This window comes from Dermacentor silvarum, chromosome 11 (genome assembly GCF_013339745.2).
Source record: "Dermacentor silvarum isolate Dsil-2018 chromosome 11, BIME_Dsil_1.4, whole genome shotgun sequence".
In the NCBI taxonomy this organism is placed as follows: Eukaryota; Metazoa; Arthropoda; class Arachnida; order Ixodida; family Ixodidae; genus Dermacentor; species Dermacentor silvarum.
Genome location: NC_051164.1, coordinates 3593550 through 3607739, shown reverse-complemented (window position 1 = coordinate 3607739; position 14190 = coordinate 3593550). Strand labels below are relative to the sequence as shown.

Genomic DNA, 14190 nt, shown 5'->3' with positions numbered 1-14190 from the left:
AATAGTCTTCTTATTGCGGATGTAGGTCGACAGCGTGCTTCTCGGTATATTGTGCTTTTTGGCAATTTCATTCTTACTCTGCTTCCCTGCATCCACTTCCCGCAGAATTTCCACTTTTTCCTTCAACGTTTTGGCACGGTATTTTCCACGCGACGACATAGCGGCACGCGAGCAGTGTCGGTCTGCGACGGACGCTTACAGAACAAATGAGAGGCTTAGAAGTTAGACGTTGCGATTGCACTGGCGACGGAGAGAATGGCCGATTTCGGGGTTGCCACCGAACGCACTGCGTATCCCGCTGTCCATGACGATGCGGCAGAGCATTTGCGAATAAACGCAAGTGCTGCCCCCTAAAAACACGCGATGATGATAGCGTATGTCGCGCCATCTGTCGCTTAACAGCAGAGACTGCGAGCTGGCTACGGCGGCGCGCAGTTCGAATTATCCGTGGCGGCCCGGATTAGCATTCGAAATAACGAGCTTTTCAATACATGGGGCTCTATGGAGCATGGCCGGACTGTGCCACTTAGTTCGAATTATTCAAAAATTCGAATTAACGAGGTGCAAATTAACGAGCTTTTACTGTATTTATGAACCACGGATGTTGCACGGCAGGCATACTTGTAGAGCTCAGATCTTGATCAACACAAGACTCATTGTTTCATTGCAGAGCCGAGCAAAAGTGAAGGCCAAGCGACGGCTGCCATCACGGAGGAAGTTGCAGGCAGATTCAAGATCTTCAGATGGCGACAGTAAAAGTCCCCCTGCTGATGGCAGGATGTTTCCATCGTCACATGCTCCTGCTGCTCTGGTAAGACCCTGTTAATGCTGGGTTATGACTGGTGAATAGAGGCCAGATTGTTAGTGTCACAAATTCTGCAAAACTAAAAGCAGACAGGGACAAGTCGCACGTATAAGATGAACATGTATAGTTGAAAAAAAAAACAAATATCAAACAAAACAACTCTGAAAAAATAAGGCACACGTGTTAGATCACTCAAACTATAGGATATGTACAGTCCTACTCGTAAATTAAGTCCTGACCGTTTATGTTGTAGCTCACTTCCGATGGTGTCTGGGCAGGGACACAAAATGGGTCCGGTAGTCAGGTGGCTGCCGTTGCACAGGACGGGGCTCGCGAGTGGTGACATGGTTAAGCCTGGGCTGGCGTCCATGGCACAGGACGGGGCCAGAACTGCAGTGCGAGCGTGTCCGGGTACTGTGATCCACTCTAGAGGGACAGTGGACTGGTGTTGGTCTTGTGAGCTGCCATCTCGGCTGGAGACTCGCTAGCCCACGTCACCGACTGACCTGCCACCTCGTTCTTCCTCTTTTCCCCACGCGCTGCCTGCTTCCAGTCCCACTTTTCCATGTCTCGAGGGCCACTTCTTCTTTGTCTCGCTCTTCTTTATCCTAAATCCAAGCCCACACTCATGACAATGGCCCCCTTTTTAAGAGCTTTCTGTAATATAAAACTGCTCATCACTTGTCTTTCGACACTGTATGAAATATCCTCACAAATATGTCCATATTGCATGTCCACTGTCCACTGTTTCACACCAACACTTAGGCCATTTCAGATCCATCTACTGTCGAGTCCCGCTACAAATAAATTCCCGGGACACTCGAAAAATTTCGTTGTGGTGGAACTTCGTTGACACAAAATTAGTATTGTACGGACTATAAACGTACTTCGTCGTTTTCATTTGTACATAGCCATCATCATTGCTGTTCTTCTACTTCTTCGCGCATGAGCTGGAGCGTTTCCTTTTTGGAATAAAAAGCGCTTGACAGCTTGGTCAGTCTCAGTCTTATAAAGAGGTGGAGGTACATCGAGACCCTGACGTCCTCTCGCGTTCCCGTCCTCCCTGGAGCTACGTTCCAGTCGCCGCCTGCACCCGGCTACCCCTACAACGATGGGCACTTCCAACCCCAGCTCTTCCAGCAGCTCTAACCCTACCACACAGAAGGCTCCGCCTGCGGTGCCCTCTTGGACTGTGATGAGCCCTCAATGCGATCCCCCTGTCCTTGCGGCACTCCGCGGTGGTGACATCGACAAATGGCTCGACAACTACGACTGCCTGAGTTCGTGCAATCGGTGAACCGACACCCAGAAATTGAAGCACGTCGCATTTTATCTGACCGGCATGGCCAAGACGGGGTATTTCAACCACGAAGCTGACATCGCGGATTGGTCAGCGTTTACCACCAAGCTGCGGCAAATCTTCGCTTCCTCGTCTGGCCATGCAGAAGTCGCCAAACAGAAGCTGCGCATGCGCCTCCAACTTCCGCAAGAGTCTTACACCTCGTACATAGAGGATGTCTTGGCTCTATGCTGCCGTGCGAACCCTAGCATGACGGAAGCCGAACGTGTTCGACACATATTAAAAGGCATTGGCTCTGTCTCATTCAACGCCTCAATCAGGCGCGGATCCAGGGGGGATGTCCGGATGTCCTGACCCCCCCCTCAGATTTTTGCATCGCCCCCTCGCTGACAGGGGGATGGCCCTGTCGCAAAAAAAAGAATATGGCCACCAGCATTCTTCAAAAGTATTTTTCGCGAGTACCAGTGGTATCAGCCATGTAGAAGTAAAGCTAGCTCGCTCACAAGCTTAGTTGTATTCCGTAGGAGTGTGGTGTCGCGAAGTTGCCGTAGTTATTTTTTCTCATAAACACCTTGGACCTCCTTACGCCTGCCGTGCCTTACTCGTCCCGTCGGTGGCGTCGAATGAACGAGGGGACGTCCCTTTTGCCAAGCACGCCGAGGTCCGCTCGAGCGCCTTCGTGCCTGATTAACTTAGTTTCCCCTTGGGGTGTCAACGGTTGCCTCATTGGCTGTCATCGGTTCTGCGACCAACCTGCTTAATGAAAGAGATCTCTTGCTGAAGTGTTCATATATAAATAATAACTAACAGCTAAACTAAGAACTACGCATAGGCAACATTTTTAACTGTAGCACTCATTGTGATCGCAGTTACACGTTGACAATATCCAGTACGAGCACAGTACCGTTCGTACGCTACAAGTTTTTCATTGTAACTTCGCAGTTTTATTGTCATACATTAAGCATAGGAGGCTCAAGCCCACCGGATCCGTTTATCTGAGTGGGCGTTCTCGCGGAGCGGGGCGAAGCCTCAAGCTGCGGCTGCGAAGGGGGGGAGCGTGACGTCAGCGGCCAACGCCAGCGCGCGGGCCTAGGATGGCGTCGCGTGGTTAGAGAAACGGGAGCAGATGCGAGCCTTGTGTAAAAGGATGACGTCGCGTGGGAAACAAAACATGAAGACGCTGGCTCGCGCTCTCGCCTACTACGCCACATCGTTATTCTTGTAGGTGGCGTCGTGAGTCTTCATACGCGGTGATTCGCATATCGTAAACAACCAGCGTAGTGGTTGCTGCGTTGGAGCGGACCGTTACGCCCTTATTCAAGAACGTTCCTCTAGTCAACACACCACCACGACTCAAGAGAGAAGATGGCACCGCCATCCCTCCACAGAAGTGGTCACTGAGCTTCATGATCATTCACGGGAATTCATGAGAATTGTCGCGTCTTTATTCTCGATTATTCTGCGCAGTACGACAATTGAAATTTGAAGTCTGATATCTCGGAGCACGGACACGCTAGAATAATTCTTCCGACTGATACTGTGTAGAAACTCGACTGTCTCTAAGTTTTCAATACAAACATACCCACTTACTGCAGTCAACAAAAAATAATTGTTCAATTTTAGTTAATTGGGCTGCTCACACCGATAATTATCATCCCCTTAGCCACATAACTTATTTGCACTTGCACAGGTGGTCTTCGCATGCCTCCCAGTGCCTAACTTTAAGAAAACCATAAAGCTTAGTTTTGAACACCCTGTATTATAAGGCGCAGCCGCCAAGCACATGGCTGTATTGGGTAACGTCCTTTTCCTATAAGCTCGGAGAAACCGATACCTGGCTTCGCTACAGGTCTTCTTCCTCTTTCTGGGGTTTTACGTGCCAAAACCAGTTCTGATTATGAGGCACGCCGTAGTGGAAGGCTCCGGATTAATTTTGACCACCTGCGGTTCTTTAACCTGCACTACAACGCAAGAACACAGGTGTTTTTGCATTTCGCCTCCATCGAAATGCGGCCGCCGCGGCCGGTATTTGATCCCGCGATCTCGTGTTCAACTCCTGAGCTGACTTGAGCCACCACGGAGGGCTACAGGTGTTGCTTTAGCCGTATAAAACGCGGGTTTATCGTGAGGAAAAACGGTAAATTTTGGTAAATAAGAAATGCTACTATCATCATCATCACCATCATCATCATGGACAGAAGCTGACCCCCCCCTCAGAAAAAACCTGGATCCGCCCCTGGCCTCAATCGTGCAAAATTCCAGCTTCCGTCGAAGACATCACTTCCACTTGTCAGCGCCTAGACGAACTGCTGTCTCTTGGTCTTCAAAAGGACAACAGCGATCCTCTGGTTCCCGATCATTCTGATCTGCATGCTCTCATCAGCATCATAATCCGCAAAGAGCTTCAAGGACTAGACTTGCGGCGTTCTCCTGCTACCTGCGTCCCAACCCCAACCTTGCGCGAGGTCGTGAAGAAAGAGTTCACAGCCATGACTACCCCCACGACGCCTCTTACTCCGGTAGCGTGCCCAACACCCACGTACGCGGATGTTGCTTCGCTACCAACCCCTACCGTGACCTATGGCCATTTGGCTTCGATGGGCACTGGGGCGCTTTCTGCGCCATCCTACCCGCAGTGGCGTCCACCTCGTCCGGTTTGTTCTTACTGCGGTATACGCGGCCATATATCTCGCTTCTGCCACCGTCGCCAGCAGGAGTGAACGACAAGGCTATGCTGAGTACGAGAGAGACCGTGCCCGCCGTACTGACTTCTACTATTCCAGGATGTACTGTTTTCCTCAGCAGCGTTCTCCGTCTCCTCCCGCTGCCCTCAATCAACCTCATAGGGGTCCCGTTCGACCAGACGTCATTCTCCTTCGCCCTACTGGCGTTCTACGTCACCACTTCGCCCCACTTCCCATCTTGCGGCCCAGCCCCCAGAAAAGTAACTGTTCCAGTTTTTGGAGGGAAAATTTCTTCCTATTGGTCTTCACAAATTCCTCCTGTTCGCCCAGCGAACATGTTTTCTGTAACAGTTGAAGGTGTGCCTGTGTCAGTTCTTCTTATTTATTTATTGACACGATACCACAGACCTCATTGGTCCAAGCTGGATGGGCAAAAATAAAACAGAATATTCGGTACTGCAAGTCAATAAAATACAGGGTTGGTCACTAACAGACAGGCAGAATATGGAAAACATGAATAGGACACAATTTATACAGTGTTGGCAATGGCATTTACAAAATTTTCATTTTGAAACACATCTTCTGGTAATGAATTCCATTCCGTGATTGTTCGCGGGAAATATGAATATTTATATTGGTTTGCCCGAGCAAAGTAGGTGGCTAAGGTGAAATTTCGTTTGTGGCGGGTTTTCCGTGTAACTGAAGGCGTGATGTAAGGGTCTGGAGAAATTCCAAATTTCCTATGAAGAAGTGAATAAAGAAAGCTTAATCGAGAAATTTTTCGCCTTATGTAGAGGGGCTGAATTTGGTTAGCTACCATTAGAGCAGATGGAAAGTCAATACTTTGAAATTTTTTGTAGATGAAACGCACTGCACGTCTCTGCACTTTTTCCAGTTCTGTAATGTCTTTTTTGGTATGTGGATCCCAGACTATTTCTGCATATTCGAGTTTCGGCCTGATGAGAGATATGCCAATTTCTTAACGTTGCTTGGTTCTTAACGTGCTTGGAATTCGAGCGCGTTGCTGCGAGCGTGCATCCCTCTACCCGGCGATCTTGCCGCCGTGGGCGTGACCTTTCCCCCTGCCTTCATTCAAACCTGATCCCGCCGCTTGCTGCAGCTGGCCTAGCCCAAGCCGACATTCTCCTTTTCCAGAAGATGTTGCCGAAGAAAAAAAAATGTGGCATGCGCGCGTGACGTCACGTTGGCAAAAACGACCCCCTCTATAGTCGAGCGCACCGGCGCAGCCAACGTAACCGACGGCTTCCGACACGCCCGACAGGCCCGGCGCCAAATTGGGGTATTGACCCAGTCGCGCATTGGTCGTGCCGACTACGCCGACCCATAATGCCATTTCGCACGAAGAAGTAAAGGCTTCGCGACGGTCGCAGACAGCCGTTCAAAACAGCGCGCCGGCTTGGGATCGTTCTGCGCATGCTCTGAAGGTAACAGCCGACGGCGTGCGCATTGGAGTATAGAGGAGATGGTGTTACGGCTGGCGCAGTGCAACTGGCGTAGCGTGACTGGCCGCAAACGACGCTGGCCTGCGCGCCGATAACGTCGGACCTTTTACGACACTATGACGCCATCGGTAAGTGGTAAGAATCGAGTAAATACATTTCTGTTTCGAATTTTTGTGCCGAACCTGCTTATAACGAAATCCTCTTTATCACGAAGTTTTTCGAGAATTTGTCAATTTCGTAACTGTATTAAAATGTTTAGTAATAGATTTGTTCTTCTCGATACCGGCGCCGCCGTGTCTGTTCTTCGTAGTGATCTGTGTTCGCAGCTCCGGAAAGTCAAAACGCCTATCTTGGACCTATTTTGCGCGACGCTAATAATGCATTAATTCATTCTGACGGACAGTGTACTGCTCGTGCTTTCATCAATGGCATTCGCCATGACATTGAGTTGCTTGTCCTTCCTCCTTGTATCCATGAACTTATCCTGGGCTCAGATTTCCTACATTCTGCTTCACCCGTCATTTCATGTAGAGAGAAAATTGTACAGCGCTTGCACCTCTTACGGACTCCTCATCTTTGTGCTTGAATTTGGCTGTCGCTGTAGACCACGTCCTATGTCTTAGTCACGAAGATGTCGCCGTCACAACCAGTCAGATTGCTGACGGCGACGCTCTAGTCGCCCCTTCTCCCTGCTGTATTTCTCGTGGAATTCTCATCGCCACTTGCCTCGTCTGGTTTTCACATGTCTGCGCTCTTCTGTCTGCCTGCAACACAACCCCAGATCCTGTGATGTTGCCCAAAGAGATGACTGTGGCAACCCTTGCCAACCCTCAACCCATCCCTATCGTCACACTTTGCCCTGCTTCATCGCCAGCACCAACCTCAAGGTTGGATGATTCTTTCCCTCCTCCAGCCGTGTTTGGTTCTGACCTAACAGCCGCTCAATCTGAAGCCTTACTGGCTGTCTTGACGAAGCACAAAGCCTATTTCGATAGCTGTTCCCCTGTGTTGAGCCAGACTTCTGTGGCCACACACCGCATCGAAACCGATGGTCCTGCTATTATACACCGCCGCCCCTATCGTGTATCGCCGTCTGAACGAAAGGTCATTGAAGAAGAGGTTGCTGGTATGCTTGCGTGAAAGAAAATACGGCCTTCATCTAGCTCCTGGGCTTCTCCTGTGGTTCTAGTAAAGAAAAAATATGGCTACGTTCACTTTTGTGTCGATTATCGAGTGTTAAATAAGATCACACGTAAACACGTATATCCCATGCCTCGAATTGACAACGCTTTGGACACACTACAGGGGGCTTAGTATTTCTCCAGCCTTGATCTTCGATCAGGATATTGGCAAATTCCGATGAGTGAGACTGACAAGGAAAAGACCGCATTCGCTGCACCAGATGGACTTTATGAATTTAACGTCATGCCTTTTGGCCTTTGTAACGCTCCCGCCACATTTGAGCGCATGATAGATAACGTACTTCGTGAACTAAAATGGAAAACCTGCCTCTATTATTTGGACGATATTGTCATCTTTTCGTCTAACTTCAGTCAACATCTTCATCGATTAGACGAAGTTCTCAAGTGCCTTGCCAATGCTGATCTCCAGATCAATACAAAAAAATGCAAATTTACAAGCAGAACGATAAAAGTATTAGGCCATGTCGTCTCAAAAGATGGCATCCAGCCAGACCTTGAAAAGATTAGTGCTGTTCTCCAGTTTCCTCGCCCCCAGCAGCAAAAAGATCTACGTAGTTTCCTCGGCTTAATAGGCGACATATTTTCGTCGATTTATAAGCAACTTCACTGCAATAGCAGCTCCTCTACATAAGCTACTGGTTACCGGTGCCTCTTTCACATGGACTAACGACTGTGAGTCAGCTTTTCAAGCTCTTACTTCCGGTCCAGTGCTTCGTCACTTTGATGATCGAGCCCCCACTATACTCTATACTGACGCAAGCGCACAAGGTATTGGCGCAGTACTTCTGCAACGTAATGCAGCCTCGAAAGAGCAAGTCATTGCATATGCCAGCCGAATACTTTCTCCAGCTGAGCGGAACTACACCATTACAGAGCAAGAGTGCCTGGCTATCGTTTGGTCGATTGAGAAATTTCGCCCATACCTTTATGGCCGCCACTTCACCATCGTCACCGACCATCGTGCTGTTGGCTGTCATCAATGAAAAACATGTCAGGACGCTTAGGACGCTAGATACTACGCTTGCAGGAATATGACTTTACAATAACATACAAGTCTGGAAAAAGTCATCATGATGCAGATGCATTGTCTCGCTGCCCACTCTCGCTCTCTCCCAGTAACACGCCGTCGTCTTCCCCACCACATCGTTCCGATGCTACGCCTGCCTCACACCAGCTCTCGATATCGCCCCTGGACCAAGTTACGCTTTCATCACGCTCTGATTTGGTCTTGCTTCAGTGGGCCGACTCCTGTTGTCGAACTCTCATGGATGGCCCTAGTGGGTTCGCCGAATCACCCAACAGCCGCTTGCGACGCCAGCTTCGACAATTCTGCCTGCAGTGTGGCATGCTACACCGCTACATTTACCACCCAACAGGTCACCGGTGGGTTCCAGTTGTACCTAGCTGCCTTCGCCTCCGAGTATTAGAGGCACTTCACGACGATGTATCGGCTGGCCACTTAGGCTTCCACAACACTTATGACCGCATCAAGACACACTGCTTCTGGCCTGACCTATCCAGAACGGTGGCCAAGTACGTTGCCTCTTATACGTCGTGTCAGCACTGCGAATGCTCAACATACCCTCCTGCCGATTTACTACAACCTCTCCTTGGCCCGGACCACAGAGAAAGAACAATTCAGGAGGCGCAACTCGGCTCCTTCCCGCATTGTCATAATGTCACGCAGGAGCGCAGCAGCGGACATCGTGACAGCGCCCCCTACCAAACACCGGATGCCTAACGTATGGTGGTGTGGTAAAGTGACCGTTGTGGAGATGGGTTTGCACAAAGCTTACCCTACGAGCGATGGTCAGGAAAGGGCACGACACTCCTCCACTCCGCAACACACAAAGGCGCTACGGCAGGGTTCATCGACTCTCCGACACGGCGCAGAGAAGGCTCCAGAGTCAGATCGCCAACAAACACGGGTTTATTCACCCAAGATGCAGCACAGTGCGACAGTCATGGCACTTACGGGCCTAGGCTCACTGCAAGACTGATCGAGTACGCACGCCCGCTTTGCTAGGGCTAACCGGGTAGCAGTCCGCCAAGCGCGAGAACGAGGAGTCGCGAGAACAAAGGTCTCATGTAACCACCTCTTCGCGGGCCTGTGAGCATCTGCCGTGGCGAGGAAGCACTCAGCGGACGAGAGCTCGGGTGGAGAGGGTGCCCGGGGGCCGCCGCGTGGGAAGCGAATCAGGGCGCGTCCCGGTGACGTGTTCTCGTGGGGCAAGTCCAATTTCGGGGGGGAGAAGCATGGTTTGCACGGAAAAGTAGGTCCGGCGCGTTCGCCATGTCGTCCATGTTGCCGTTATGGCGGCGGTTCCCGGAGATCAAGCTAAGCGCCACACACGAGCTGACGGTCGAGGCGCGGGAAGGCACCTCGATCCCCACATTCCCCCCTCCTAAAGACCAGGCCAGCCTCCAAAGTGGCTGACCGAGGCTAAGTGGCAAGGCTGACTCAGCCAAAGAGGGCTAAGCCAACGGTGCAAAGTCCAAGAGGGTGTGGTCATCTTCATCAGGACCAGGGCAGGGAGAAGGGGCCCCAGTAGTCCGAAAAGGTGAAGACGTCGCTTCGCTTGACACAAAGTCAGGGCCTTGGCCACGAAAGTTCCGCGCACTGGAAGGACCCACTGCCAGGAGGAAGAGTCGGCAGCCCAGGAAGGACGATGCGGGGCAGCACCATGGGACAGCCAGCAACGCTTGAGGTCCACCGGCCAGGAGCTGCCAGGAACGCGTGCGGTGTGGCTGCCCTTTTGGCGCTGCAGCCACCACAGAAGTCACTGGGCTGCCCGGATTGCGCGTCGACAGGAACAGTAGGCCGGGATGACTTGCAGCCAGAGTGACCATCCTCGTCCAGGAGTCAGCATCAGACTGGGCGGACCAGCCGCAGTTAGCGGCAGCCAAGGCAGCAGGAGGCAAGGCTGCTCGACTTCGGGGTCCCCAAGGCAGAAGTAAGTCGAGGCGGAAGGACCAGGAGCAGCAGCCCTTGAGGTCAGCAAGACTGGTGGCACAGGGGAGCCAGGCACAGGGAGAAGACTTGACGACATAAAGTAAAGGACAGGAAAGCCCCCCTGCATAGCCGGCGTGCCAAGGAAGTTGGCCGCTTCGCTGACTGCCCATGCAGGGCCGTTTGCCAGGATGAGGCTTGGGCAACACATAAGAGGGTATACTAGGCCACATGAGCCTGTCACCACTTCGATGTGCGCCCTTGCACCGTAGCCACATTTCTCCATTCACCGGCATGGTAGGGAATGAAGTCCGGCTACCTGCTAGTGGGAGAAAGCTGACTAGGCGCGTCAGACGGCGGGTGAGCACGAGAGGGTATATTAGGCCAAAAGGGCCTGTCACAGCTTCAATGTGCGCCCTCGCACCGTAGCGGTGTCTCTCCGTTCACCCGCGTGGTAGGGAATAAAGTCCGGCTACCAGCTTGATGGAGAAAGCCTGCCTAGGTGCTTTTCTGCAGGTTGTACTGGTGGCGTGGCCTGGGGCCAGCCGTGTCACGGTTTGCCTTCAGTTCATTGACCGCCTCCCCCTCTCCCCAGTCGTTGCTACGGGCAACAAAAGTTTTGAGGTCCGATACGTGAACTGGACCGCCGATTGGTCTCTCTTGGGAGTCAGCCAGCTTGTATACCAGAGGGGACATTTTGGTCTCCACTCAGTACGTGCCCAGCCATTTGGCCGACAGGGAGGCAGAGATGCCTTTGGCGGCGTCGCTCAAGGCATGGTTGCATCTGAGAACGAGATCGCCGACATCGTAGTGCACATCCCTATGTGACCGGTCGTACTGGGCTTTTTGTCCAGCTCGCGCTTTTGCCAGGTTGGAACGGGCCAAGTCAAGGGTCATAGGTTTAGTAAAGATAGTAAAGAAAAATTATGCCAAGGTGCCATGTTTTTTTCTTTCCTTTACTTTCTTTACTTTTTTCTCGTCCATCCGTGAGCGAAGTTCCGCCGCGTAGCCGGAAAGGCTGGCTTTCGTGGCGCACGCCCTGCTGCCGGGCCGCAGAACACTGTCCATGGGGTTTGGCAGCTCTCTCCCGAAGTTAAGGAAAGCGGGCGTGTACACGGTCGAACGGTTCACCGTGGACCGCAAGGAGAAGCCTATCTCGTTAAGACAGACATCCCAATCCCTGTGTTGCTGGGCAAAGTCCGCAAGCAAGGGCTTGAGGTTCCGGTTAATCTGCTCTGTCGGGTTGGCCTGTGGGTGATACATGGTTGTCTTGCGGTGCTTAATGCCAAAGGCAGCACACGCATCCACGAACACCTTGGCCGTGAAGTAGGACGCGTTCTGTTATCAGCTCCGCCGGAAAGCTGAAGCGGTTAAAGACCTCGGTCAACTTCTCCCAGATTGTCCGTACCGTTAACTTCCGAAGGAGAAAAAGTTCAACCTATTTCGTGAAGTGATCTGTGACAGCCAGGAAAAAAAACGTAGCCTCCCCGGCTTTTGGGAAAGGGTCCCATAATGTCACAGGCCGCGACTTGCCAGGGTAGCTGGCTGTCGATTGGCTGCATGAGCCCGGGGGTTCTGCCCGCGCGAGGCTTCACACATTGACACACGCGGCATGAGCGGGCATAGTGAAGAGCATCACGCCTCATGTCTGGCCAGGTAGCGGAGCGGCACAACTTTTGTAAAGTCTTAAGGCCACTCGCATGTCCGGCCACCCGCGAGTCGTGGAAATAGCTCAGGGTGGCTTTCCTTAGACTGCGGGGTATCACCACCTTGAAAGACTCCTGCGGAGCCTCCGCAGATGGGATATAGCGAGCGCAAGAGAACTCCATCGGCGTCAAGCAGATACGTATCCAATGTGCCCGCAGCAATAGCCCCAGCCAATGTGCCCCAGCTGTGTCGCACTCGATGCCAACAGCAATACAAGCTGTCTGGGTGTGCCCGACGGCATTGCCGCCCCGCTCCTCTTGGGAGCTCGCCTCTTTGAGCCTGTCAATGATTTCTATTTACAAAACGGGTCGTTCTTCTTTAGCAGATGCGGATCCCACGTGCCCGCAACAATACAAGCTGTGTGGCACTCGGCGCCAACAGCAATACCAGCTGCTTGGGTGCGCCCGACGGCTTTGCCGCCCCGCTGCTCTTGGGAGCTCGGCTCTTTGAGCCTGTCATCGATTGCTATTTACAAAATGGATCGCTCTGCTGAGCCTTTAGCAGCTCTTGCCTGCTGAAGACGATACCAGCGGGAGTAATGGGGTCCACCGGGTATATACGTCCTCTCCCGAGGCTGGCGATCCGAGGATCTCTTCGCCGTCGGGGGTCGCGCCTTTCGAGCCATTGGAGACACAGGCTCCGGTCTCTACTAAGTGCATGAGGTTCACGCCTTTTGAGCCATTGGAGACTGAGCTTGATGCGAATGCTCATGGGAGTGCCGGACCAAAGGATCAGACGCCGAAACGGGGGCTTGCGACAAGGCGTCCGCCACCACGTTTCAACTCCCTTTTCGGTAGCGCATAACAAGGTACCACTGCCATGTCAAAGCCCAGCGTGCGAGGCGGCCCGATGGCTCGCACAAGCGCTTAAGTGGGATTGTACGTCTCCACGGCAAACGGCACGCTAACGCCAACTTCCGGAGAGCAAAAAGGACCAACGGTCAGGTGGTCCGCTCAATGCGGGACCGACCCAATGGGGCCAGTAAACAGCAAAGAGAAGAGCTGGGTTGCCACTTCGACAGGCGCATGAGGCCTCGCATGACCGGCGGACGGATCGACGGCGGAGCGGGGTGGCTCACGCACATCGAAAATGTCGCTCGGATGCGCATGAGGCAAGCGGTAGTCGGAAAATGCGGCGACATTGTCGGCTGAGCGGGTTGGCTCACACTCGACATTGCTTCCCAGCTGCGCTCGGGACAAGGAGAGGCCAGCGAGCAGTTTTGCACCAACAGCGAGGCAAGGAGGCTCAGCCGCGGCGCACGGGACACCGAACTGTGCTCGGGACAAAGCAAGGCCCGCGAGCGAGCTCGTGCCTACGGCGGAGCAGGAAGTCTGCACCGCGGCGTATTCGTCCGAGAAAGGCGCTTGGGACAAAGGTAGGCCAGCAAGCGTATGCGTGCGAGCATCTAAGGGGGGTGGCTCCGATGCGGCACTTTGGGCACTAATCTAGCTGCGCTCGGGACAAAGACTAGCGAGCGAGTTTTTGCCAGCACCTAAGTAGAGCAGCTCCGGTGCGACAACAGCCTGTGCTCGGGGTAAGAAAAGGCCCGCGAACCAACCGGTAGAGCGGTGTGGCTCCGGCGCAGCACATGGCGCGGCGAACGACACTCGGGACAAAGGGAGACCGGCGAGCGTGTTCGTGCCTGCATCTAAGCAGGGTGGCTCCAATGCGGCAGATGTCGCAGTGAACGACGCTCGGGACAAAGGGAGGCTGGCAAGCGTATTCGTGCCGGCATCTAAGCAGGGCGGCTCCGATGCGACACGTTAAGCACAACTGCGCTCGGGACAAAGACCAGCGAGCGGAGACAGCACGCTGGAGGGGCTAGTAGGCACCTGCTCCATGGGCGGCTCAAAGAGTTGAGAAAACCCGTAACTGGCGTGGCAATATAGGACCAGCGTACACAACCGAGCACTCGACATCACCTAGGGCGCTCCAAGGAAGGGATCGCTCCCGGTGGCCGAAAGCAGAGGGTCGCAAAGGCGAACCTACCTCATGCTATCGGTGTCGTTCGTTTCGAAGGACCATAAGTCCGCAGCCAGGAGGTCAAGCAGGAACGAGGGCAGTGAAGGGGCCTGCTCT

At 52.9% G+C, this 14190-nt stretch overlaps 1 protein-coding gene across 4 annotated transcripts in view; it reads left to right on the top strand.

Annotated features, from left to right (window-relative positions):
* Nucleotides 1–14190, top strand: part of LOC119432389 (WASH complex subunit 2) — a 545737-nt gene that overhangs the window by 455632 nt on the left and 75915 nt on the right. For all 4 annotated transcript variants that reach the window (XM_049658605.1, XM_049658606.1, XM_037699556.2 and 1 more), the window contains one exon: nt 671–811. In XM_049658605.1, coding sequence (XP_049514562.1) covers nt 671–811 — 141 coding nt within the window. The remainder of the gene's footprint in view (nt 1–670; nt 812–14190) is intronic.